Source organism: Hemitrygon akajei, chromosome 6, assembly GCF_048418815.1.
Source record: "Hemitrygon akajei chromosome 6, sHemAka1.3, whole genome shotgun sequence".
In the NCBI taxonomy this organism is placed as follows: domain Eukaryota; kingdom Metazoa; phylum Chordata; class Chondrichthyes; order Myliobatiformes; family Dasyatidae; genus Hemitrygon; species Hemitrygon akajei.
The window spans coordinates 96,722,270-96,749,305 of record NC_133129.1 but is presented as its reverse complement, the minus strand read 5'-3'; the positions used below and the strand labels follow the sequence as shown (position 1 = coordinate 96,749,305).

General features: G+C 48.4%; 1 protein-coding gene across 1 annotated transcript; it reads right to left on the bottom strand.

Moving 5' to 3' along the window:
• Nucleotides 1-11,044: 11,044 nt before the first annotated feature.
• Nucleotides 11,045-26,446, bottom strand: LOC140729320 (uncharacterized). The gene is made up of 7 exons (XM_073048947.1): nt 26,291-26,446; nt 25,294-25,432; nt 20,209-20,291; nt 19,281-19,412; nt 17,562-17,792; nt 15,764-15,955; nt 11,045-11,874 (listed from the first exon to the last, which is right to left on the bottom strand). Exons 1-7 carry the CDS (start codon nt 26,355-26,357, stop codon nt 11,804-11,806), a joined length of 915 nt encoding a protein of 304 aa, XP_072905048.1. The 5' UTR covers nt 26,358-26,446; the 3' UTR covers nt 11,045-11,803.
• Between the last annotated feature and the right edge of the window lie 590 nt (nt 26,447-27,036).

Sequence of the window (27,036 nt, the reverse complement as noted above, 5' to 3'; positions counted from 1 at the left end):
CTGTTCTTTCCCACATCCGGTAGACGTGTGCAGTCACTGAGTTAGTCTGCCACATTTTTATGAGTATCAAAACTCCAGTATTAAGGTCCAAGGTACATTTATTGTCAAAGTGTGTAGGCAGTATACAACCCTGAGATTCATCTTCCTACAGACAGCCATACAACAAAGTAAATACTGGAAGCCGTTCAACCCCCACCACGCACAAAACAACAGCCATTGTAAAGGACCCCACCATGAGGGACATGACTCTTCTCACTGCTACCATCAGGGAGGAGATTCAGGAGACCCACACTCATCGATTCAGGAGCAGCTTCTTCCCCTCCACCATCCGATTTCTAACCAGTCCATGAACGTACCACCTCATTTTTATACCTTGCACTGTGCTGCTACTGTACTGAGCCAGACAGGAGGCCGTCTACACTGCCCAGTCCATCACCAGCACCAGCCGACATGCCATCAAGGCCATAGATACTGAAAGGTGCTGTAGGAAAAGGGCAGCAATATCATGAAAGATCCCACCCACCCTGCTCATGGACTGTTTTATCCAAGCAGTAAGGCTGATCGACACCTCCACCCACTAACCGACATCCACATTTGGCAGGAGAGCGGGACCAAGGAGCTTCCAGTGGAGATTCGGCAAAGTGAGGAACGTCTTCAAATCAACGAGCAACGAGTGAGGATCAATCCAGGACAGTGTCCACACCATGGTGACTCGATACCAGAACTGTGTTCTCTCCACACCACGGTGAATCGATACCAGAGCTGTGTTCTCTCCACACCACAGTGACTCGATACCAGAGCTGTGTTCTCTCCACACCGCGGTGACTCGATACCAGAGCTGTTTTCTGTCCACACCACGGTGACTCGATACCAGAGCTGTGTTCTGTCCACACCACGGTGAATCGATACCAGAGCTGTTTTCTGTCCACACCACGGTGACTCAATACCAGAGCTGTGTTCCGTTCACACCACGGTGACTCGATACCAGAGCTGTGTTCTCTCCACACCGCGGTGACTCGATACCAGGGCTGTTTTCTGTCCACACCACGGTGACTCGATACCAGAGCTGTGTTCTGTCCACACCACGGTGAATCGATACCAGAGCTGTGTTCTCTCCACACCGCGGTGACTCGATACCAGAGCTGTGTTCTGTCCACACCACGGTGAATCGATACCAGAGCTGTGTTCTGTCCACACACGGTGAATTGATACCAGAGCTGTGTTCTCTCCACACCACGGTGACTCGATACCAGAGCTGTGTTCTCTCCACACCACGGTGACTTGATACCAGAGCTGTGTTCTCTCCACACCGCGGTGACTCGATACCAGGGCTGTTTTCTGTCCACACCACGGTGACTCGATACCAGAGCTGTGTTCCGACCACACCACGGTGACTCGATACCAGAGCTGTGTTCTGTCCACACCACGGTGACTCGATACCAGAGCTGTGTTCTGTCCACACCACGGTGAATTGATACCAGAGCTGTGTTCTCTCCACACCACGGTGAATGGATACCAGAGCTGTGTTCCGTCCACACCACGGTGAATCGATACCAGAGCTGTGTTCCGTCCACACCACAGTGAATCGATACCAGAGCTGTGTTCTGTCCACACCACAGTGAATCGATACCAGAGCTGTGTTCTCTCCACACCGCGGTGACTCGATACCAGAGCTGTGTTCTGTCCACACCACGGTGAATCGATACCAGAGCTGTGTTCTCTCCACACCGCGGTGACTCGATACTAGAGCTGTGATCTGTCCACACCACGGTGAATTGATACCAGAGCTGTGTTCTCTCCACACCACGGTGACTCGATACCAGAGCTGTGTTCCGTCCACACCGCGGTGACTCGATACCAGAGCTGTGTTCTGTCCACACCACGGTGACTCGATACCAGAGCTGTGTTCTGTCCACACCGCGGTGAATGGATACCAGAGCTGTGTTCTCTCCACACCACGGTGACTCGATACCAGAGCTGTGTTCTGTCCACACCACGGTGAATCGATACCAGAGCTGTTTTCTGTCCACACCACGGTGACTCAATACCAGAGCTGTGTTCCGTTCACACCACGGTGACTCGATACCAGAGCTGTGTTCTCTCCACACCGCGGTGACTCGATACCAGGGCTGTTTTCTGTCCACACCACGGTGACTCGATACCAGAGCTGTGTTCTGTCCACACCACGGTGAATCGATACCAGAGCTGTGTTCTCTCCACACCGCGGTGACTCGATACCAGAGCTGTGTTCTGTCCACACCACGGTGAATCGATACCAGAGCTGTGTTCTGTCCACACACGGTGAATTGATACCAGAGCTGTGTTCTCTCCACACCACGGTGACTCGATACCAGAGCTGTGTTCTCTCCACACCACGGTGACTTGATACCAGAGCTGTGTTCTCTCCACACCGCGGTGACTCGATACCAGGGCTGTTTTCTGTCCACACCACGGTGACTCGATACCAGAGCTGTGTTCCGACCACACCACGGTGACTCGATACCAGAGCTGTGTTCTGTCCACACCACGGTGACTCGATACCAGAGCTGTGTTCTGTCCACACCACGGTGAATTGATACCAGAGCTGTGTTCTCTCCACACCACGGTGAATGGATACCAGAGCTGTGTTCCGTCCACACCACGGTGAATCGATACCAGAGCTGTGTTCCGTCCACACCACAGTGAATCGATACCAGAGCTGTGTTCTGTCCACACCACAGTGAATCGATACCAGAGCTGTGTTCTCTCCACACCGCGGTGACTCGATACCAGAGCTGTGTTCTGTCCACACCACGGTGAATCGATACCAGAGCTGTGTTCTCTCCACACCGCGGTGACTCGATACTAGAGCTGTGATCTGTCCACACCACGGTGAATTGATACCAGAGCTGTGTTCTCTCCACACCACGGTGACTCGATACCAGAGCTGTGTTCCGTCCACACCGCGGTGACTCGATACCAGAGCTGTGTTCTGTCCACACCACGGTGACTCGATACCAGAGCTGTGTTCTGTCCACACCGCGGTGAATGGATACCAGAGCTGTGTTCTCTCCACACCACGGTGAATGGATACCAGAGCTGTGTTCTGTCCACACCACGGTGAATCGATACCAGAGCTGTGTTCCGTCCACACCACAGTGAATCGATACCAGAGCTGTGTTCTGTCCACACCACGGTGAATCGATACCAGAGCTGTGTTCTCTCCACACCGCGGTGACTTGATACCAGGGCTGTTTTCTGTCCACACCGCGGTGAATCGATACCAGGGCTGTGTTCTGTCCACACCGCGGTGAATTGATACCAGAGCTGTGTTCTCTCCACACCGCGGTGACTCGATACCAGGGCTGTTTTCTGTCCACACCACGGTGAATCGATACCAGGGCTGTGTTCTGTCTACACCGCGGTGAATCGATACCAGGGCTGTGTTCTGTCCACACCGCGGTGACTCGATACCAGAGCTGTGTTCCGTCCACACCACGGTGAATCGATACCAGAGCTGTGTTCTGTCCACACTCCTGTATGGGTCAGAATGACAGAAAATAACCTTGCCACGCTGTCGTCAATTCATTTCGTGAGCCTCTGGAAGGTCCGCTGTATTTTCTGGCCAAGAAAGATCTCCAACCACACCATATTCCTTCAGTGTCACCAAGAGGACATGGCCGCAATCATCGTGAAGAAACGTTGGAGATGGATTGGGCACGTGATGAGAAGAGAGGCTAACTGTGTCCTTGGGACAGCCCTTCATTGGACCCCTGAATGGTGGAGGAAACATGGGAGGCCAAAGACAACAGCGCCATGCTGTAGAGGTAGAAATGAGGATCTTGAACCACAGCTGGGGCACAATATAGAAGATGGCCAAGGACAGACAGAGATGGAGAACAGTCATTGCTGTCCTAAACACCAGTGGCATAACAGGCAGTAATTTAACCACATCTGTACCTCCACCACTTTATCATTTCCTGTTCGAGTCTCTTACTAGACTCCTGAGCCTAGTGTCACTTTGTGTATGTACAATCAGTCTGTGTAGATATATCAGCTATCTTATGTATTTCTATATTCATTCTGTTTTTGTTTATTATTGTGTTCTTTATCTTACAATGTTGTTTTGCCACCTTGGACACCGGAGTAACAATTATTTTGTTCTCCTTGTGTACAGGAAATGAGAATAAACAATCTTGAATGTTCCTAAATCTTAAAGACAGCACATTTCACACCTGTCAGTGATAACAAACCTGACTCTTGCAGTGTGAGTGGATTAACGGGGAGAACTCTCGAATGTGAGCTAGCAACAGCACAGTGTGCTGAATGTTTATATCATGACACATATCCCCATATTTAACCTCCAGGCAAAATCTCCGGAATTTCCAAAGGGAAAAACCCTGGAAAAGTTCAGAGGAGAATTTAACTGTATTGTCAAGAAATGAAAGCACTTTCAAATCACAGCACCTTTTATAGTGGCATGGCTGTGTGATGGAGATTGCAAAGAGTTAAAGCTCTGGGCTTTCCAGCAGTGACTTGTTGGACCATTCAAAGAACTTTCAGTAGCTTTATTTTAGGAACTGGAAAGGGCACAGATGTACCTAGGGTTAGGGTTAGGGTGCAAAGTCCAGGGGGAGAGAGCTGGATTGAGTCAGTGGTTCGGAATCTGGGAACGTTGAAAAGGAAATGTAAGGCATTATGTTAATGTCCAGTGCACAGTGGGAATCCTGACACTGTGTGTGTGTGAGAGAGAGGGGGGAAGTCTGTATGCTCACCCTGTGACCTATGTATGTTTCCCCTGGGTACTCAGGTTCTGTCCCACAACCCAATGATGTGCGGGGTCAGTGGATTAACCGACTGCCGTATCACATATGACACAGCGGTTCCTACCCGCCCAGGTTGATGGGCAGGCAGTGTGGCAGTTAGCGTAATGTTATTACAGGGCCTGTGACCTGTCTACAATTTCTACCGCTGTCTGTAATGCTATTACAGGGCCTGTGACCTGTGTTCAACTCCCACCACTGTTTGTAATGCTATTACAGGGCCTGTGACCTGTGTTCAACTTCCACCGCTGTTTGTAATGCTATTACAGGGCCAATAACCTGTGTTCAATTCCTGCCGCTGTTTGTAAGGAGTTTGTACGTTTTTCCTGTGAACTCGTGTTTCCTCTGATTACTGAGGTTTCCTCCTACATTCCAACGATGTAAGGGTGAGTTGGTTAATGGGTGTAATTGGGCGGTGTCAGCTCATTGGGTCAGAGTGGCTTGTTAACGTGCTGTACCTCTGCGTAAAATACCTCTGCCTCAGGTCTCTAACTTGTAACTCTGTCCCTTCAGTGAAGAAACTTCCACTGGTGAAAAGATCTGCCTTTTTGTGAGCTCTCAGGCACTTCTCACCCCCTCGTTTTTGAGAAGCTGTAATCATCATGATCATTTACGTTTCCAATAACATTTATTGGAAACATAACAAACGCCACCTGTTTCCAAGACCCTCGGATGGCGGATTTCGTCAGCCCCTCTATAGGGGTCAATGAAAAGAAGGGAGGTGTAAGTGGAGCAGGCCCGTGTTAGAATGGTCAGGCTTTGGCTCAGCAGGCTCGGGCAAGAACAGGCAGAGGTTTGAACTTAAGATTAAGAAGTCAGAGGCATAATAATTAGGCAGGGTGGTAGTTCAGGCAGCAGAATGCTCCTCCTGTGAGATGAGTGATTGCAGAGTACCTGACATTCTTCCTATCACTACATCTGCAGAGTATTCACCCAATTTCAGATAGTACAGGCTTCAGATAGTGGATGGGTGACTACCAGGGAAAAGTAAGGGGAGTAAGTGGTCAATGCAAGGTTCCTCTGTGGCCTTTCCCCTCAGCAATAGGTACATCACTTTGGATACTGCTGAGTGAATGACCTACCAGCACCCAACAGCAATAGCCAGGCCAGTGTCACTGTGGCTGGTTCTGAGGCTCAGAAGGGAAGGGTAAAATCAGGCTGAGCAATAATGATAGAAGACTCCATAGTTAGAGGACTGGAAAGCTCCACAAGAGAATCCAGAGTGGTGTGTTGCCTCCCAGGTGCTAGGGGCCGGGGTATCTCAGAGATTCTTGAGGGAAGGGAGTAGCCAGAGGTTGTGGTGCACATTGGCACCAGTGACAGAGGGAGAAAGAGGGAAGAGGTCCTGCGTAGTGAGTGTAGAGAATTAGGGAAGAGGCTGAAGGGCAGGAACTGAAAGGCAGCAGTCTCGGGATCACTGTCTGTACCACAGGCTAGTCAGGGCAGGAATGGGATGATGGTACAGATGGATGGGTGGTCAGCACATACTACCGGGCCGTGAGGAAACGATATGAGTCAGCAACACCTTCCCTCATTCCCGGTCACGCCAGGTCGTTACCCGCCTAACCGCAGCGACACCCTCGCGCCAGGATCACCGGTCGGCCTCGGGCAACCGGCGCCTCGCGCGGCCGGCGGGAAGCGCCGTTGGTACCGGCCCGGAGCGCGGACGGATGGCGCCGACTCTAAACCTGTTCACCACACCGAATGCTCGTGGGGAGCCCGGTGCTAAAATATTCGCAGACGACCTAATTCGGGCTCAGGGTTTCGGAAGTAGCAGAGCAGCTACCTCGCTGCGATGGACTGAAAGTCATCCCTCGGCCGATAGATCCTACAAGCGGGGCGGGCGGGCGCCCTGCCGCTCTCCCCGCTCGGTCGGTCACTCGCTCCGGACTGCGATCGCTGCGGCCCCGGTACGGGGACCTCCGGCCCTGACCTCGTCCTCTCACCCCAGCCGCACCTGGCCAAGGCAGCGGGCGGGTGGCTGGAGCTCGGGCCCGGAGGCTGTCTAATGAGGCAATGAAGCCTCAGAACTGCTTCGGTACCTTGAGTCCAAGCGCCCTGCACTTAAAGACAAACCCGATGAATATTTTGGAGCGAAAAAAAACATGAGCAAGCAGGACAGAATCATACAACAGCTCCCATGCCTTGACATGGGGGGTGAGGGCGCTGGGCAGGGGCTACAACTCGCCCAAGGGTGACCTACAGGCTGGTGAAGGGAAGGAGCACCTCACACCTCCTTTGGTAGAGATGTAGCTCCGCCCCGCTACTGGTTGAGGGGTATGGATAGGATAGGTGCAGATAGGCTTTTCTCCCTCATATTGGGTGAGAGTAGAAATAGAGGGCAGAGGTTTCAGGTGAAAGCTGAAACGTTTAAGGGGAATCTGAGGGGGATCTTCTTCACTGATACGAGTGGGGAATGAGCTGCCAGCGGAAGTGGAAGATGCAAGTTTAATTGTAAGAATTAGGAGCAATTTGGATAGGTGCCTGGATGGGAGAGGTATGGAGGCTGCAGGGAGATGGGGGGGAGGTAAAACCAGTCTAGCATGGTGCAGATGGGCCAAAGGGCCTGTTTCTAGGGGAAACCCATGTAGTCCGAATGTGCTGCAACACTTGTGGGCTGTCCCCACCCCGGGCGCTTCCCTGCGTTGTGCTAACACAAACAACGTGTCTTTCAGTGTACACATGAGAAATAAGTACAAATCTGAACCTGTCACAGGGAGGGTGTGCAAACTTCACACACACATTCGTGTAGTGGTTAGTGCGGTCCTATTACAGCTCAGAGTTCAGAGTTCAATGCCAGTGATCGCTGTACGTCATCCCCATGGAACGCGTGGGTTTCCCCCAGGCCCTCCGGTTTCCTTCCGCACTCCAAAGACGTACTGGGTAGGTTAATTGGCCATTGTCAACAGTCCTGTGGTTAGTTTGGGTTAAATCGGCTTTGTCAGGGCTTGTCAGTAAACAAGTAAACAGACACAGAGCGCCAGAGGTCAGGATCGAACACTTGTCTCTGGCAGCTCTCTCCTTGTCAGGGCTGAAGGTCCCGCCGTGAGAATATCACATAGTGCAGATGTGTGAGGGCTGTTGGCCAACCACGGCAGGCCAAACTCCGTGCTGGATCAAAAATCACATTGGACAGGAAATCGAGTTGGAAGCATTCTATCAAATCCAGAGATTAACTTCATCTAATGTTACTGGAATATAAAGCACAAAGGCTCTCGGTTTGATGAATCTCTAGATCCCCAGTGTTTGGACCTGTCAATTCAACCCTTGAAAACACCAAACTGGAGTTTGTTCATTCATGTGCTATGTCATAAGGCGTGGGTGACCATGGTCTTCATGATCATGTTTGGTCTTGGCAAATTTTCGAACAGAAATGCTTTCCCTTCTTCTGGACAGTGTCTTTACAAGATGGGTGACCCCAGCCAACACTCTTCAGGGATTGTCTGCCTGCTGTCAGTGGTCGCATAACCAGGACTTGTGGTGAGCACCAGCCACTCATACGACCATCCACTACCTGTTCCTATGGCTTCACATTACCCTGAATGGGGGGGGGGGGGGAAGAGAGGGTGTTGTGCTACACCTTGCCCAAGGGTGACCTGCAGGCTAGCAGAGGGAACAAGTGCCTCACCCCTCCTTTGGTAGAGACACATCTCCAGCCTGCTGCTGCATTCAATTCCAGTCGCCTCACTACAGGAAGGATGTGGAGGCTTTGGAGAGGGTGCAGAAGAGGTTCATGAGCTGTAAGGAGAGGCTGGACAAACTAGGGCTGTTTTCTCTGGAGTGGCAACAGCCGAGAGGCCAGCACCGTAGCATAGCAGTTTACATAACACTATTAGAGTGCCAGTGATCTAGGTTCAATTCCCACTGCGGCCTGTGAGGAATCTGTACGTTCTCCCCGTGACCACAAGCAGTTCCTCCAGGAGCTCCAGCTTCCTCACAATTTCCAAAGACGTACAGGTTAGTAGATTAAATGGTCACAAGGGTGTAACTAGGGATGGGGACATATTTATCACTTGATAAAAATAAATAAGATCCCCCAGTATCTCTCTCCCAGGGTCAAAATGTCTAATAGAGGGCAAAGTTCAAAGTAAAGTTATTTTCAAAGTACATCTATGTCACCATATACAATCCTGAGATCCATTTTCATCCAGGCATACTCAATCTATAGAATAGTAACTATAACAAACAATTAAGACCATCCAACTAGGAAGCTCAACCAGAGAGCAGAAGACTACAAACTGTGCAAATGCATAAAGAAATAAATAATAATAATAAAAAATAAGCAATAAATATCGAGAAAATGACACGTAGAGTCCTTGAAAGTGAGTCCATTGGTTGTGGGAACATTTCAATGATGGGGCAGGTGAAGTTGAGTGAAGTTATCCCCTTTGGTTCAAGTGTAGTTGAGTTATCTTCTTTGGTTGAAAAGCCTGAATGTTGAGAGGTACTAACTGTTCCTGAAGCAAGTTGTGTCAGCCCTGAGGCTTCTGGACCTTCTCAATATTATGTATGTTGTTTTTTTTTTCTGTTTATATTTGCAAGTTTGTTGTCTTCTGTCCTTTGGATGAACACCCTAGTTGGGCGGTGTTTGATTGATTCTGTTGTGGCTGTTATTCTATAGATTTGTCAGGTACACCTGCAAGAAAATGAATCTCAGGGCTGTATATGGTGACATATGTGTACATTGATGATAAAATTTACTTTGAACTTCAATCAAGTGATTGGGGGAGGGAGGTGGAATTCTGACCTTTACCAGAGCTCAGAATCAGACAGTCTCTGTAGAAATGGCTTCCTCGTATTCCCCCGGGATTGAGAAGTCACTGCCAGCCTCAGAACAGAAGGTGTCTGTGTATGATTTCTTCTGGGGTGGAATTGGAGTTACACGAGTTACCTCATGGACCACACAAAGTGAGGGTAGGGTCAAAGTGCCCCTTCTCGAAGGAGGAGAGATACTGTGTTTAAAGTGCCCCGTCCTTGATCAAAATGAGGGACCGTGTACAAAGTGCCCTTTCCAAGATAAACAGTGTGAGTCAGCACAAGGGACTACAAAGTTTGTGGGGGTGGGCTGGGCACCAGAAGAGCCCGTATTCAGTGGGACAGGGAAACAAAAGGAAATTTGAAAGGAAGTACACCCACACTGTAAAGTCATTCAAAAATAATCATTTAATGACAAAATATTGCACAACATTTACAGATTTAAACAACTGCAGAGCTCCAGGCCTGCAGATGATCTACAGTCTAGTCTCCCCCCAGTGGCATTACAGAGCACAAACTGGCCCAACTTACGTATGCCGACCAAGATGTCCTTTGACTTCAGACCCATTACCTGTATTTGGCCCATATCCCTCCACCCTCTGGCTGAAGTTACACTTTGGGCTTCTTTCAAATCTCTCCCCTCTCACCTTCAGCCTGTGCCCTCCAGTATTCCATTTCTTTCCTATTGGAAATGTCACATTCACCCGATCTCTGCCCCTCAAGTTCCTGCTGAGTCTTACTCACCTCTCACCTTAAAATCTCCCCCTCATCTCAGAGTATCCAGGGGCTGGTGTCCACACTGTGACCTCCTCCACACAGCAGAAACCCCATACAGACCACGTGATCGCTTTGCGTTTAGTCCACAGGAACGACCCTCAGTGCCCTTTTTGACTCTCCCTTTAATAACCACTCCCACCTGTCACTCCGTGTCTCCCTGCTCTGTTAGTGATGGTCAATAACAAACTGAAGGAACGACACCTCGTTTGTCCAAACACATTGTAGACTTCAGGAGTCCATGTTGAATCGTAAAATTGTAGACAACTGTCCTCATTTATTTACCCCTCCCTGTGTTCAATCCGATCCCACTCTGTCAGTATCAAACTATACACACGTTCACATGTAACAAGCCGTTACGTGCCATTACTAAGAAATTCCCTCTGTTCTACCCGATTTCCTACCCAAATCGGCTTATTTATGGACTGTTTATTCCTCTTCATAAATGAGTTCCTCCAGCATTTTGTGCATTTTGTTGGAGTCACTTCTCTCCTCCCTGCCTTTCTCGTTTACCTTTCCTCTCTTTGTTTGTCTCTCCCTCTCCCAGCCTTTTTTTTGCCCTTCCTCTCCCTTGCTGTCTTTCTCTTCGTCTTTCCCCTCTCTCTTCCCCTCTCCCTTTTCCTCACAAGGAAAGGTCCCTTATCAGAAATGTTGACTGTTTTATTCTCTCTCTCTCTACACAGAAAGGGAAAGGTTCTGCTCAATCTGCTGAGTAATTTCAAAACTTCCTTTTATTTTGTTTCAAGCAATCAAAAACTTGGCAGGGCCCAAAGTGATGGCTGACTGCCCTGAAGGATGGAGGTCGAGGATCTGAGTTCCTCTCCAGGGATCGGAGCTTGATTGCACAACAGTAGATTGGTGAGGCCGTGAGGAAGCGCTGGGGGTCAGGCGGTGAGGAGGCAGCATGCATAACAGGAGGGGTGTTGAGGGAGCTCTGCACTGTGGGGGGTTCAATGAGGAGGGAGCATCGTGCTGTGGGAGGTGTCATATGCAGGGAGCGACACACTGTGGGAGAGAGTATTGTGCTGAGGAAAGGACTTCAAGAAGGCAGCAGCTCACTGTGGGTAAGGCAGTGAGGAGGGAGTGCTGTGCCTCGAGAGGGACAATGAGGGAGCTCCATGCCTTGGGAAGGCCAGAGAGGAGGGAGCGCTATGCCATGGGAGGGAAGATGAGGAAGTAATGCTGAATTGGGGTACAGGCGGTGAGGGAAGGGTGGTCCTCACTATGGGTGGGAGGACCGCACTGTGGAAGGGGGCGGTGAGGGGAGTGTGCCTCACTGCTGGAGGGTTAGTGAGGAGGGAACGCAACTCGTTACAGTGGTAGTACCAAGACAGGGCTGCGCCATGTAGAAGACGCAGGACCGAGGGAGGCCACTCTGCTGAGTAGGGAGGGCTGGCGCAGGTCACAGGGACGGGGATGAAGGCGGGCAGCAGCGAACAAGGACTGAGACGGCGTACACTTTGTGCCAAGTCTCACGCCGGCTGAGACAACCTTGGTACCCCCATCTCATCGCTGCTCGTCTGCGTGGGATAGTAGTTGAAGCCTGTGGAGAGGGAACGGGAATAGTTTTAGTATGGCGCCCACTCTCCCACTGATTATCAATATCTATTCTGAGAATACCAGCATTTGTCACACGTCCCCAACTGTCCCGTGAGAAGGTGTGGAGTGGGTGGCCTGCTCGACCCACTGCCGTCCTCCTGGTAAAGGCTGGGGAGGGTGGTCTCGAATTTGGACCCAGTGAGGCGGAGGATTGGTGAGATATTATACGGTAGGGACAGTATGGGATCTGGAGGGTGGGGGTCCCCTGTGTGTGGTGATATTCCCCCCACCCCCTCGGGGAAGGGCTCTCAGAGTAGTGAGGAACCATGGTGCGTTTTTAGACATTACAGCCACTGTTCTTATTTATTTATTATTTAGTATTTGCACAGTTTGTTGTCTTTTGCACACTGGTTAAACGCCCAAGTTGGTGCGATCTTGCATTAGTTCTGTTATGGCTATTACTCTATTATGGATTCATTGAGTATGCCCGCAAGAAAATGAATCTCAATTTGATCTAATTGAAAGCGATGGAGCGAATGTGGAGAGGATGCCTCTTACAGTGAGGAAGTACAATACCCATGAACACAGCCTCAGAATAGAGGGACATCCATTTAGAATCGAGCTCAGGAGGAATCTTTAGCCAGAGAGTGGGGTATCTGTGGAATTTGTAGCCACAGGAAGTTTTGGAGACCAAGTTATTGGGCATATTTAAGGCAGAGGTTGATAGAATATTGAGGCAAAGGGGGATGATGGATCAGCCATGATGAAATGGCAGAGCAGACTCAATGGGCCAAATTGCTTAATTCTGTTCCTATATCTTATGGTTTTGTGGTATGTGGTGACATATGGATTTTGATAATACATTTACTTTGAACTTGTTTTAATTGTGTTATTTCTCAATAGAACAGTCTTATGACAGGAAGAATGTGCGCTTTATGGAAGGGGATGTTTTGACAACAGAGGTAAACAGGATACAGCTTTTAAAGAATGAATGTCAAAACAAGATGATGGAGGAATGTTATGGAAAGGAGCCCCCCAATTCTGTAAAAAGTATGAGTGTTTCGTTTGAGACACAAAATTGAAGCTATTTTCATGACATTTGCCTGCAGATAGAACTTCCTTTGCAAAGAAAATAAGAAATGTGTCCAAAATCTGATCTACTCTTAAGTGGTTGGAGGGTGTTTCTGTACATTACAAGACCTAGCTGAAGGGTACTCGTCATCAGGCAGCAATGGGGCCAAATGGGTCAGGTCAGTGGGAATGGGCAGACTGGCCTCCACCTTCGGCTTTGGGTAGAGAGAGAACTGTTCGCAACTTTGATGCATATAGAGTGAAGAAGTTGAGGCTGAGGAGTCTCGTTACCCATGCAATTGGCCCGGTGCAAGGCTGGATTGCTCTGGGTGCTGAGCTGATTGGGAGAAATTGAGAGCGGCTTTGGGCTGAGCAGTGAAATCTGCGCCCGGAATGAGTCTCTGGGTGGTATGTTCTTGGCCCAGAGCCTTTTGCTGCAGCAGTGCCCGGGTCCTCGAGCGAGGAATGATGTGCTGTTTGGACAATTTAGACCAGAGATGGCCAACCTGTGGTGCATGCGGCAAAAGTAGCGCACTGGATAATTAGAAGCGGCGCATTGCACCACAATGATGATAATAAAAAAGTAAGCCTACTCATGCAGAAATATTAACCAAAAACCAATTTGTAGAAAAAAAATCTAAAACAGGAATTCAAGTAGCTTAGAGCTAGAAATGGGTTTTACTGAGAATAAATCTAAAACTTAGCAATTTTATTATTTCGTGCACATCTTTTGGTGAATGTTTTCTTCTTTCATATTAATCTCTTTTCAATTTTAAAAAATGTTCAATGAGTCAAACTAGGAAAGAAAGACTTTTGTTCTGCAGTCGATCCATAACTGTTCGATACACGTTTGGTGCTTGTATGATCCTGGCGCCAGGCGTCTGCACCAGCGGTGCGTCGCAGGTTTTTGCCAGTCAGTTTACAATTGACACTCGTTCGCAACAGACTTGTGCTTTGTTCGTCCTTTGTGAACATTTGTAGTTTTGTACTCTTTTGAAAATTAAGCCTTGTTTTTACATTCAGTTACCCATCACAGTGCAAAAGAAAATGAGCAAAAGATCAGAAAGTGATAGTAAGTGTGAATTCAATGAACAGTGGGAAAATGAGTTCTTATTTATAACAGGAAAACTGTTGTGCAATGTTTGTGAAACGACTTTCTCACATAATAGAAGACATGATCTTAATAGACACTACAAAACACAACATCAGACTGAAATAGAAGGAAAACTGAAGCTAGTGCGTGGGTCTGAGTTACGGAAAGAATATGTGATTAAGAAAAAGGGAGAAATCAAAAGAAGACAAAATATATTTGTTAAAAGTCTCAATAAGGTAAGTAATGTTTATCTTGTTTTATATTAAATCAATATATTGTAGCAATGTACTACATACAGAGCTAGAAACAACGACACGCAGTCGGTAAGTCGTTTCAAGACTAGTTTATTCAAACTTCGCGGCACTGGCTTTTAATCCCTAGCTCCCGCCCTCTCCGGGCGGAAATGACATCAGAGGTGCATTACCAAAGCCTCTCCCCGCGCACGGGCTATTTGTGAGTCGGTTCACCTGCGCAGAAAGTGGGTCGCCACAATATCATGTAAAATGCTAAATATGTCTATATTAACATATTTTTATAAGAATTGAATGGTGCATCTGAAGTCATGCACAAAAAAATTGGCGCATGGATTGTAAAAGGTTGGCCACCCCTGATTTAGATGGACAGGGTATTGGGATTGGAGGTGAGAGCAGATTTCACTCGCTCTCCCGCAGGGTTCACTCCTCTCTCCATGGTACCGAGGCCATGGGACTGCTGCCATACTCTGTGTCCGATAACAGGATGAACTGATATACCAGACATCCCACCCTGCAAAAACTCATTTCAGGGAGGTAGCACCACCACCCCCCCGACCCCTGCAACCCATATTTCCCCCCACCCCGGTTGACTTCAAAGGGTGTGTCTCCAGGACATTTGATTCTGAAAGAACACAATTTATTTGATCACATATTGAAACCACACACACACACACACACACACACACACACACACACACACACACACACACACACACACACACACACACACACACACACACACACACACACACACACACACACACACACACACACACACACACACACACACACACACACACACACACACCCCCTTATTGAGCAGTCTCAATGCTGATGCAAATGGCAACACTCATCATTTTTGACCCCTGTTAGGCAGGGGTACACTTTAGCATAGTCTGGGGTGAAGTACGTTTTACATTCTCTTGTTTTGGAACACTCTGCAAACGTGCTGCAGGGCACTAAACTGAACTGATGGACAATGAAAGGCAGAGAGAGGTCGACTAAAGCCCGCACACAGAGAAAACTGATAGGTTTATTTAGCACAAAGAGAGACCAATTGGTTCTCTCTCTCTCACTCAAAAAAAAATCAATTTCCATGATGTTGTATATAATTTGTGGGCGTCAGGAAGCCGCTATCAATATGTGGGAGACTCCTGGAATTCCCGGGAGAGGTGGGATGTCTGTGATACCCAGGCTTTGGGCCTACTCCAGGGTTTGGAGCTAAGGACATATTTTGGGTTGAAATGTTGTTGTTTGCTTCTGAAGTTTACATGATTTGTTTTCTCCCCCACCATCCTGGCCACCCCCCCCCCCCCCCCATATCGTGTGTTGGTCTTTATTTTATTTATCTATAATTCTGTTCTTTCGGGTTTCTTGCTTTGTGACTGCCTGTAAGTAAAGAAGTCTCAAGCTTATATAATTAATACATTCTTTGATAATAATAAATGTACTTTGAATAAAAAGTTGCCCCTCACCTTTGGATGTAGACTTCTTACAGCCTTTATAGATGGCAAAGGCCAAGAGAGAGAGGACGATGATGATGGAGATGAGGATCATGATAACCATCTTTTGGTTCAGTTGTCCCATGTGTCTCTCAGGAATCTCTGGTGAAATCACAGTAGAAAATGCCCTTTTCTCCAAACATCCCTCCTCAGGATGGTCGCATCCTGTGAATGGAAGGTAGGCACAGGGGTAAATCATAAACACAAGAGATTCTGCAGAGGCTAGATGTCCAGAGCAACCGGCACAAAACGCTGGAGGAACTCAGCACCTACAGAAATCAATAAGCAGTTGATGTTGTGGGCTCAGATCCTTCATCAGGACTGGAAGGAGAGGGGGAAGAAGAGGTGGAAAAGGTAAAGGGCTGGAGCGGAAGGAATCTGACAGGAGAGGAGAGTGGACCATGGCAGAAAGGGAAGCAGGAGGGAGGTGATATGCAGGTGAGGAGAAGAGAAGAGGCAAGAGGTGAACTGGAGTGGGGAATGGAAGAGGGAGTGGGGAAATTGAGCAGGGAAATTTAACGAAATCGACGTTCGTGCCTTTTGGCTGGAGGCTACCCAGACAGAATACGAGGTGCTCCTCCAGCCCGAGGGAGACCTCATTGTAGCAGTAGAGGAGGCTGTGGACCGAGATGTCGGAATGGGAATGGGAATCCGAATTAAAATGGTTGGCATGCAAGGATAATACCTACCATTTCTTTGGCGTTTTTATCTTTTTTTAAACGAGGCCAAGTTGCTAGCTCTACGCTCAACCCAGCACGGATGGAAAGCGTGCAAGGAGCCGGCTGGATTTGAACTCGGGACAAACTTACCTTGAAGCCCGCTGCAGATGCCACTATCAATGATTTAGTTTAGTTCCTCGTGTTTGTCTCTGCTCCCTCTACCTAGTGTTTGGTTTATAATCTCAGGGATTAGGATTCCTCTGGCAGGCCCACCCCTAACCTCCCCCTCTCCCCTTGGGAAGGGAGGCTGAGCCACTGCTGTATTTCCAGTGAGGGTTCTCCTGCACCGCTGCCAGGGAGGGGACTCCGGGATTTGGGCCAGTGACGGTGACAGAAAGTGTGAGAAAGGGAAGAAGGAATGAAGCAAGAGAGGCAGGAGGAAGAGATCAGGATAGACAGAAATAAGGAGAATGGGGCAAAATTAGAGAAAGAAATAGAAAGAAAAAGGCAGGAATGGAGTGAGAGACACAGAGAAACACTCTATTTATTTATTGAGATAGAGGGCTGGAAGGGCCTATTTTGCACTTAAAGCTGTGCTGCACAGCAGACCCCAATTTAATCCGAGTTTAATCACTGGAGAATACACAGTGACCAACCAGGACGTCCTTGGATCGTGGGAGGAAACCGGAGCACCCGGAGGAAACCCATGCGATCACAGGAAGAACATACAATCTCCTTGTATGCTGCAGCGGGAATTCAACCCAGGTCACAGGTACGTTAAAGTGTTGTGCTAAGCAGTACATTAACGTTACGCTCCACCCCACCTCCCTCTTATTCTGTCACTTTCTCTCTCTTCCCTCTCTCTCCCCACTCTTCCCCAACTCGGTCACTCTACTCTCTCTCTCCCCCCATTTTCTCTCTCTAACTCCCCCCCACACTTTCTCTTCTTTTTCTCTTTCTCCCCCTCTCTACCACCCACACCTCCCTAACTCAAATCTCTGAATTGAAAAGCCATGCCAAGTGATTGCGCGAGGCGCTGAGGAGCAAGCACCGTGGGGGGGGGGAGATGGGCGACGAGGGAGGATAAGAAGTCTCCAGAATGGAATACTGACCGGAGGCGAGGGAGGGAGATGTGAGCGGCACAGAGCTACTGTAGTGCGGAATCTCGGATCCGGAGTTCTGTCCTGTCTTTCCCAAAGATTGGGTGGATCCAGGGAATACTGGGGAGATCCCCTCAGACGTCTCCACCACTGCTGTTGGCAGTTTCACGGCTGGGGTTTGGTCAGAGGTCGCAGTCACTGGCTGACGATCCAGCAGGGTCCATGTCGGAGTTTCTGTACTGCCTGTACAGGGGGTTCATAAAACAGAGATTGAGAATTAGGCCATTTGGTCCATCGAGTCTGTTCTACCATCTCCCATTAACCCCCTTACCAATCAGGGACATATCAATCTCTGCTTTAAATGCATTTGACGCCCATAGCCCACTCCCCCCCCCACCCCATGGCAACGAATTTCACTGATTCACTAGTTTAAAACAATTCCTCATCATTGTTCAGAGTGCTGAAGACACGAAGGGTGATGACAATGTCGCCATCGGTTGCACTGGGATATGGACAGGACGGGCTGGGAATTGGCAGATGGAGTTGAAACTGGAAAAGGATGAAGTGATTCACTGTAGAAGGTCAAACCTGCAGTCTGGCCACTACTCAACAACCTACAAACTCACTTTCAAGGACTTCCTACCACTCGTGTTCTCAGTATCATTTTCATTTGCAGTTTGTCTTTTTTTTAAAAAAAGACATTACTTCCAAAATTAATTGTTTGGTCAGAGAAGTCCCTTTGGCCCATCCACTCCATGCTGAAACCATTAAACTGCCTACTCCCATGGACCTGTACCAGGACTCCAGCCTTCCATGTACCTATTCAAACTTCTCTTAAATATTGAAATCGAGCTTGCATGCACCACTTCCACTGGCAGCTCGTTCCACACTCTCACTACCCCCCGAGTGAAATTTCTCCTCATGTTCTCCTTAAACATTTCACCTTACACCCTTAACTCTTGACCTCTATTTCTAGTCCCACTGACCTCAGTGGAAAAAGCCTGCTTGCATTTACTCTATCTATACCCCTCATAATTTTGTATACCAAATCTCATCTCAGTCTTTTATGTTCCAAGGAATAAGGTGGCTGGAGTAAGGGCCTTATGCTTTGGCTCTTGTGGGGTTAAAGGGTAGAGGCCAGATAAAGGCCAGTCCTCCAGGTTCGGGGGTTCAGCTCAGCGCTAACAACCCTGACTGGTAAAACAAAATTGTTACCAGCAACAGAGAATCTTTCTACATGATCCCATGATAATGATTGCTCTTAGCAATTTTTTTTTTTAAAAAGAGAAGTGGTTTGCCATTGACCTCTGGGCAGTGTCTATAAAGACGGGTGATCCCAACCATTATCAACACTCTTCAGAGATTGTCTGCCTGGCGTCAGTGGTCGCATAACCAGGACTTGTGATCTACACCGGCTGCTCATACGACCATCCACCACCTGCTCCCATGGATTCATGTGACCCTGATCCAGGAGGGTGAGCTAAGCGGGTGCTACACCTTGCCCAAGGTTCACCCGCAGGTCAGAGGAGGGAAAGGAGTGCCTCACACCTCATTTGGTAGAGACGTATCGCCATCCCGCCACCCTAACAAGCAGGCCTTTGAAACGTGGCAGGAAACTAGAGCATTCCGAACAAACACGCGATAACAGTGAGAACATAGAAACTCCCTGGGCACAGTGGTGGGCATCGAACCAGAACGTAACCGCGGCCTCCACACAGCACCAGGCCTTACCCAGTGTTGTCTCGGTAGGGCGACTGGAATCCCAGTCAGCTGTGGAGTGCAGGGATCTCGGATGTGCCTCCGTGGTTGTGTGCTTGTTGCCGAGTTGTTTCTCTGCTGTCGGAAGACTGGCACTTTTCTGAGCTGCAGGAGACAAATTGGGTCAGCCTGACACTACCTCGCCCACAGTCCAGTGCTTTTCTCACCACCCCTCCCGCAGAGCGACACTCCCTCCTCACCGCCCCTCCCGCAGAGCGACACTCCCTACCTCAGCGTGCACATTAGCATCTTTGGCCATCCCACACATCTCATACATGGAGGGAATGTGGCTCCCCGTCACTGACTGGTGCGGTGGAGCACGGCACAGAAAAGATACATGAACCATTCCCGATTCCCATCCAGTAACTAGTGGGCTGATTCAGTTATCTGCACTGGGACTCAGAGCGCACAAAAAGACTCTGTCGACTCTAAATATACCCAATGACTTGGCTTCCACATTCCTCTGGCTAAGGAAACTGCTCTTCATCTCCATTCTAAATGGATGTCCTTCCATTCGAGGCTGTACCATCTGGCCCTAAACTCCCCCGGTATTGGAAACATTATCTCCATGTCCACTCTATCTAGGCCTTTCAATATTTGGTAGGTTTCAATAAGGCCAAAAGACATAGGAGCAGATTTAGGCCATTCAGCCCACGCATGCTACCAAACTCCAGCAACAATCTGATAACCATTTCACTCCCCTTTTTACGCTTTGGAGTATTACCATTAACTGAGGGGTCTACGGACCCCAGGTTGGGAACACCTGCTCAAGAAGGAAGGAAAACAATGGTCACATTCAGGAACTATTCACAGGGCAATGGTAAAGGTGGAGCTCTACCAGCGGCTGGAATGTCCTCGATGGGCCGAAAGGCTTCTGTCTGCGCTGTAATGCTATGATTACCTTTATCGATATAATCCTTAAGGTCCTTCACCCAGAGACGATCAAGGTTCAGGCAGATGTTTCCTAGTTTCTTATGGACGACGCTGTGGACAGAACAGGTGAAGTTTAGCACTGGGGACAGGGGTCAAAATGGTACAGCCCTTGCTCAGTTTTCCCATCCGCAACCAGGGCAAAGGGTCTATTGACCCACCGGAGTGGTCAGGTGGGCACTGCCAGTCACCCCAATGGAATACGGTCTTCTTTTAAACAGAGGGCAGGGCTGTGTGTAGCTCCCTCTACATTGTCCCATCATACAGTCCCGGGGTCAGTCACAGAGTGAAGCTCACTCCACACTGTCCCATCACACAGTCCCGGGGTCAGACACAGAGTGAAGCTCACTCCACACTGTCCCATCACACAGTCCCAGGGTCAGACACAGAGTGAAGCTCCCTCTACACTGTCCCATCACACAGTCCCAGGGTCAGACACAGAGTGAAGCTCACTCCACACTGTCCCATCACACAGTCCCAGGGTCAGACACAGAGTGAAGCTCCCTCTACACTGTCCCATCATACAGTCCCGGGGTCAGGCACAGAGTGAAGCTCCCTCTACACTGTCCCATCACACACTCCCGGGGTCAGACACAGAGTGAAGCTCACTCCACACTGTCCCATCACACAGTCCCAGGGTCAGACACAGAGTGAAGCTCACTCCACACCAGGAGATTGCAACCTGTGGTCCATGGACCCCTTAATTAATGGTAGGGATCCATTACATAAAAATAGTTGGGAATCTCTTTCACACTGACCCATCACACACCCTCAGAGTTATTCACAGCGTGAAGCTCCCTCTACACCAGGGTTTCTCAACCAGGGTATTCACTGAGAGGTTGTGATTAAAGAAAGTAAACAATGTTTTTTTTAAACTTTACATGATGGTAGTGCTCACAGTGGTGGACAGTGTGCCCCGTAGCAACCTCAGCCCAGTATGACAGTGTGCAGTTGGACCCTGTTTATTTGATCGAGTTCAGAAGGCAAGACGGTAGGCTGATAACTGGTGAGGGCTGTATTGTACGTAGGGGAGGACGGTAGGCTGATAATTGGTGAGGGCTGTATTGTACGTAAGGGAGGATGGTAGGCTGATAATTAGTGAGGGCTGTATTTCACGTAGGGGAGGATGGTAGGCTGATAATTAGTGAGGGCTGTATTTCACGTAGGGGAGGACGGTAGGCTGATAATTGGTGAGGGCTGTATCGTACGTAGGGGAGGACGGTAGGCTGATAATTAGTGAGGGCTGTATTTCACGTAGGGGAGGACGGTAGGCTGATAATTAGTGAGGGCTGTATTGTACGTAAGGGAGGACGGTAGGCTGATAATTGGTGAGGGCTGTATTTCACGTAGGGGAGGACGGTAGGCTGATAATTGGTGAGGGCTGTATTTCACGTAGGGGAGGACGGTAGGCTGATAATTAGTGAGGGCTGTATTTCACGTAGGGGAGGACGGTAGGCTGATAATTAGTGAGGGCTGTATTGTACGTAGTGGAGGACGGTAGGCTGATAATTAGTGAGGGCTGTATTGTACGTAGGGGAGGACGGTAGGCTGATAATTGGTAAGGGCTGTATTGTACGTAGTGGAGGACGGTAGGCTGATAATTAGTGAGGGCTGTATTGTATGTAGTGGAGGACGGTAGGTGGATAATTGGTGAGGGCTGTATTTCACGTAGGGGAGGACGGTAGGCTGATAATTAGTGAGGGCTGTATTGTACGTAGGGGAGGACGGTAGGCTGAAGAGGAATGTGAAGTGCATTTTCCAAGCATTGAATGGACTCGCCTAATTTGGGCTGTGATGTTCCTGTGCAAAATACATGGGGAATTTTATTAACCCTTGTGTTTTGCAGACATGTCTGACAGTCCAATATGGTTATTTTTGAATAGGACATGTGAGATATGAAGGGGAGGATTCTAGGCCCATAGACAATTCCGATAAGGTTAATGATGAACAATTACAGAATTCTGAGTCATTCCACTGCACTACTGCAACAACAGACACAAAAAAGTCCGTCTTTACAATGAAAGTTACTTATCAAGGCATTTTGCATCGACTGGTGAGCCAAGTTGTCCTGTTCCATTGTGCCTAGTCTGTAGCAAACAACTTACAGATGCAGCAATGGCTCCAGCAGAATTGAAAAGACACTTAAATACAAATCACAGCCATATGACATGCAAAAGTGCTGATTACTTTAACGGTTATTAGAGTCTCAAATAAACAGCTTCTGGAAATAAAGTCACAGTCAATAAAAAAAAGTAGAACTTATTACCCAGAAAAGGAGAAGTCACACAATTCGTGAGAACCTAATGGTGCCAGCATGTAAATTTATAGCGGATAAAATGCTAGGACAAGATGCAGTATGAGAAATTGAAAAGGTTTCATTCTCAAACATTATGATAAGCTGACATATTGATGACATGTCACATGATGCTGAAGAGTTTTTGTGTGATAATCTGAAAAACAGCTTCTCTGTCCAGATTGATGAATCAGAGTTCACCAATAAAGGTCATCTTGTGGCATTTGTAAGATGTGTAAATGATGGTGAAATTCAAGGATACTTTTTTTCTAATGTGAAGAGCTGTCCAAAACAAGCAAAGGCCAAGATATATTTAATGTTTTGTCTTCATATCTGGAAACAAAAGTTCTGTCTTGGAGGGACTGTGTTGGCATCTGTACTGATGGCGTCCCATCAATGATTGACTCCATGAGAGGTTTCGTCTCTCTTGTAAAAATGAAAATCCTGACATTGTCACAACACACTTTCTTCACAGAGAGGTGTTGATCTCAAAAACTCTTAGAGATGGATTGAAAAAAGTTACTACAAAAATGGTTAACTTTATTAAACAAAGATCAGTTCACTCAAGAATGTTTAAAAAACTGTGAATACCCTGACAAAGGCACACCAGTCTCCTGATACATGCAGAAATCCAGTGGCTAAGCAGAGGAAGAGTTCTCAACAGGGTGTTTGAGCTGAAAGGTGAATTGCAGAAGTACTTTCAAGAAAATTTTTGCTGAGTGCTTTGAAGATGACGAATGGCTGCAGAGACCAGCCAACTTAGCAGATATTTTTCATCATATGAACCAGTTGAACAAGTCTCTTCAAGGCCCTACAAAAGATGTCTTGACCTCAAGAGACAAGATTCTTGGATGTAAACGGAAACTCAGTCTTTGGAAAAGTCATATTGCGAAAGGAAATCTTGAAATGTTTCTACTGCTGCTTGGGCTTGAGATTGAGGAAGGATATCAGAAAGTCTCGAGTCTTATTGAAATCCCCCTGGAAGAACAAAATTGAACAATACTCTCCCTTCCTTTCACCACGAGACTGGGTGAGGGAACATTCTCTAAATCTTCCGCTCAGCCTTTGAATGAAGAAAAAGAACTGTGATCGTGCACTCAAGATAAGATTTACTGACTTGCCCTGGACAAGTTCTGGATTTCAGTGACAGAAGAGTATCCTACCATTCATTGAAAAGCAATGAACATTTTACTGCAGTTTTCAATTTCTTACACGTGAGCAAACTTTTTCTTGTTTAAGAGCAAGGATAGAAAATGTTTCATTTCAATGGAATGGGAAATCTGTGAACTTGTGCAGCAAAAAACAAGCACAGATTTCACATGCTAGGCCTATATTTGAGCCTGACTGTGTCACTTAGTAAGAAAATATTTTTTCAAACTCTTGTATAAATTTGTGTCTTAGGTTATATTTTTATTCATATTGCTTTGGCTTATGGTTTTTAGTAACTTTACTACTCAATAAACTTCCATATTGTAAATAAGTTTAATTAAAATAAATTTACAACCTTTATTTAAAGTAAATCTACCAAGCCTACCTTTAGAAAAATTAAATCCCATTTTGGCTTAAGCCAGATATTCAGCAGAAATTTATTATGTTTGCTTTGTGAGTTTTTAATGTTTATGAAAGGGAAAGAAAGAAAGGTAAGCTAAGCTTAACTACCTGTTTTTCTCCAAGAAATGTTGGCTAAAAGTTCATTCTCTATTCAAAAGACAGCTCAGCCATAGCAGCGGCGGTTTTCCCTATTAGCATGCTGAGCTCTGGATCGAGAGACAGGTTGCTGGAGACTGTCGATCCTAGGCAGGTGAATTCATCTACCTCTTTCAGGGTGTGGTCGCCGATACTGATGTTGGGGCCTTCGCGGACGAATTGGACAACCTACACCCGCCAAGAGCACCGCCTCAACAGCTTCTACCTACGGTGCTTGTGTGGGTTCCTGGGCAATTCCCAGAAAGACCGCGTGCCAAACAAGGACATCCTGGACCAGGCCAGCATGCCAAGCACGTATGTCCTTCTCACACAGTGATGACTGCGCTGGCTTGGCCATGTCCGTCGCATGCAGGGTGGCCGCATCCCCAAGGACATCCTGTACGGAGACCTTGCCGCAGGATCCCGGCCCATAGGGAGCTCACTGCTTCGTTACAGGGACGTTTGTAAACGTGACCTGAAGTCTGCTGATAAGAGACAGTTGCACCTGGCGACAGGCTGTACGTCCAGGCATTACCAATGCAGAGGAAAAACGAACTCGACTGTGGTCGGACAGAAGAGAGAGAAGGAAAGCTGAGTGACTATCCAGCCACAGCCATCAGCCTTCGTGTGAAGCAGCTGTGCCAAGGACTGCCGCTCAAGAACCAGCTTATTCAACCACAGCCGACGCTGTTCCACACCCAACCGGGCCCATCCATTGTCCGTTAGACAGACGGAGCCATTAATTATTAATTAATTCAAAAGAGCATTGACAATATTTTTTGGATTAATATACCTAAAACTTATTGATCAAGTGAATGTACCTTGTGCTCTAGGTATAATATTATTATTAATTCTAATAATAATAATAATGAACCCAGGGGCTCCCCAAGACCGGAAAGTTATTTCAAAGGTTCCTCCAGGGCATTAAAGGTTGAGAAAGGCTGCTGTACACATGCTCTCGGGCTGGGACGATACAGGTTCAAGGGCACTGGTTAACCAGACCAAGGATTCATACAGATGCGTGGCGAGGGATTTGATACAACCCACACTAATGAGAAACAGGCAAGACATACTCACAGAAAGGCTGACTGACGGTTATTGCAGTGTCTCACGGTCCTGTAATTTGGTAAAAATTGTCCATAATCACTGTTCTTCCACCTCACGGCAAGGAATTTGTTGCAGCATGTTTCATCAACCTCCGATTTAAAAGCCATGGCTGTGGATACATAGATCTGGTCTGGTGACTGAGGCAGGAATCTGGAGATCCCCTCCTGGACAGGGGTCCCCTTTTGTCACAGTCTCATCTAACCCAGAGTTTCCGAGTGGGCACCAACCCTTGTGAGTTCCTGCACTGAACTGGCATACTCTGATTTTAACTGTAACCCCCACCTTCCCCTACACCCCTCCCTGTCTCTGTAACCCCTCCATCCCCTACACCCCTCCCTGTCTCTGTAACCCCCTCCATCCCCTACACCCCTCCCTGTCTCTGTCACCCCCTCCATACCCTACACCCCTCCCTGTCTCTGTAACCCCCTCCAGTATTTACACCCCTCCCTGTCTCTGTAACCCCTCCATCCCCTACACCCCTCCCTGTCTCTGTAACCCCCTCCATCCCCTACACCCCTCCCTGTCTCTGTAACCCCCTCCATCCTCTACACCCCTCCCTGTCTCTGTCACCCCCTCCATCCCCTACACCCCTCCCTGTCTCTGTAACCCCCTCCGGTATTTACACCCCTCCCTGTCTCTGTAACCCCTCCATCCCCTACACCCCTCCCTGTCTCTGTAACCCCCTCCATCCCCTACACCCCTCCCTGTCTCTGTAACCCCCTCCGGTATTTACACCCCTCCCTGTCTCTGTGACCCCTTCCAGCCCCTACACCCCTCCCTGTCTCTGTAACCCCTCCAGCCCCTACTCCCCTCCCTGTCTCTGTGACCCCTTCCAGCCCCTACACCCCTCCCTGTCTCTGTAACCCCCTACAACCCTCCCCCTTCCCGTAAATATTCTGCTTTCGACTCGGACACCCTCCGGCGTCTGGTTGACAGGAACAAGTTAACTTTAAACTCTGTCTCTCACCCGACCACGATAACAGCGATCCCAGGAGGAAGGCGGACAGGTAGAAGTTGTCCCTCTGAGGTGCCATATCCTTCGAGGCGGGCTCGGCAGCGTGGAGCAGCAACCACTGACCACCCGGCGCAGCCGGACGGAGACTGGGCTGTATCCCCGTTCGGGGTTTCCCCAGAAGAGGAGGAACTTCGATTGGCCAATGGGAGCTCACGGCTGGGGCAGAGGTAATCTGGTCGGAAAGTGGGCAGGAGCAGAATGAGGCGAAAAAGAGGGGCAACTAGAGTGGCGAGAGGGACAGAAGGAGGAGTCAATGGCCACAGTCAGGGACAACAGGAGAACAATAAAAAGGCAACAAGAGTGTCATTAAGGGGAGTGAGGCAATAGGAGGGTAACTAGAGGGCAATTGGGAGAGACAAAAGAGGAGGAATCAGAGGGGCAACACAAAGGGAAACAGGTGAGGCAATAGTAGGGGGAAACACAGATGATACAGGAGGTACAACAGGTCTGACAAAAGAGATGTTACCACTGGAGAGGTAACTGCAGTGAGAGGAGGGGCAATTGAGCAAGAGGGAAACAGGAAAAGTAACAGTTGGGGCAGGAGGAAGGGACAGGAGTAACAGGGATGTGGAGAAGTAGGCAGCTAGAGGGGTGTGTGGTATAGGAAGTCTTGTGTGGTCACTGTGGAAGGGGGGTGGGAAGAGGGAATGTAAGTGCAGAGGGGTAGAGCTAAATGGAGGGTAGTGGGGCAATTGACT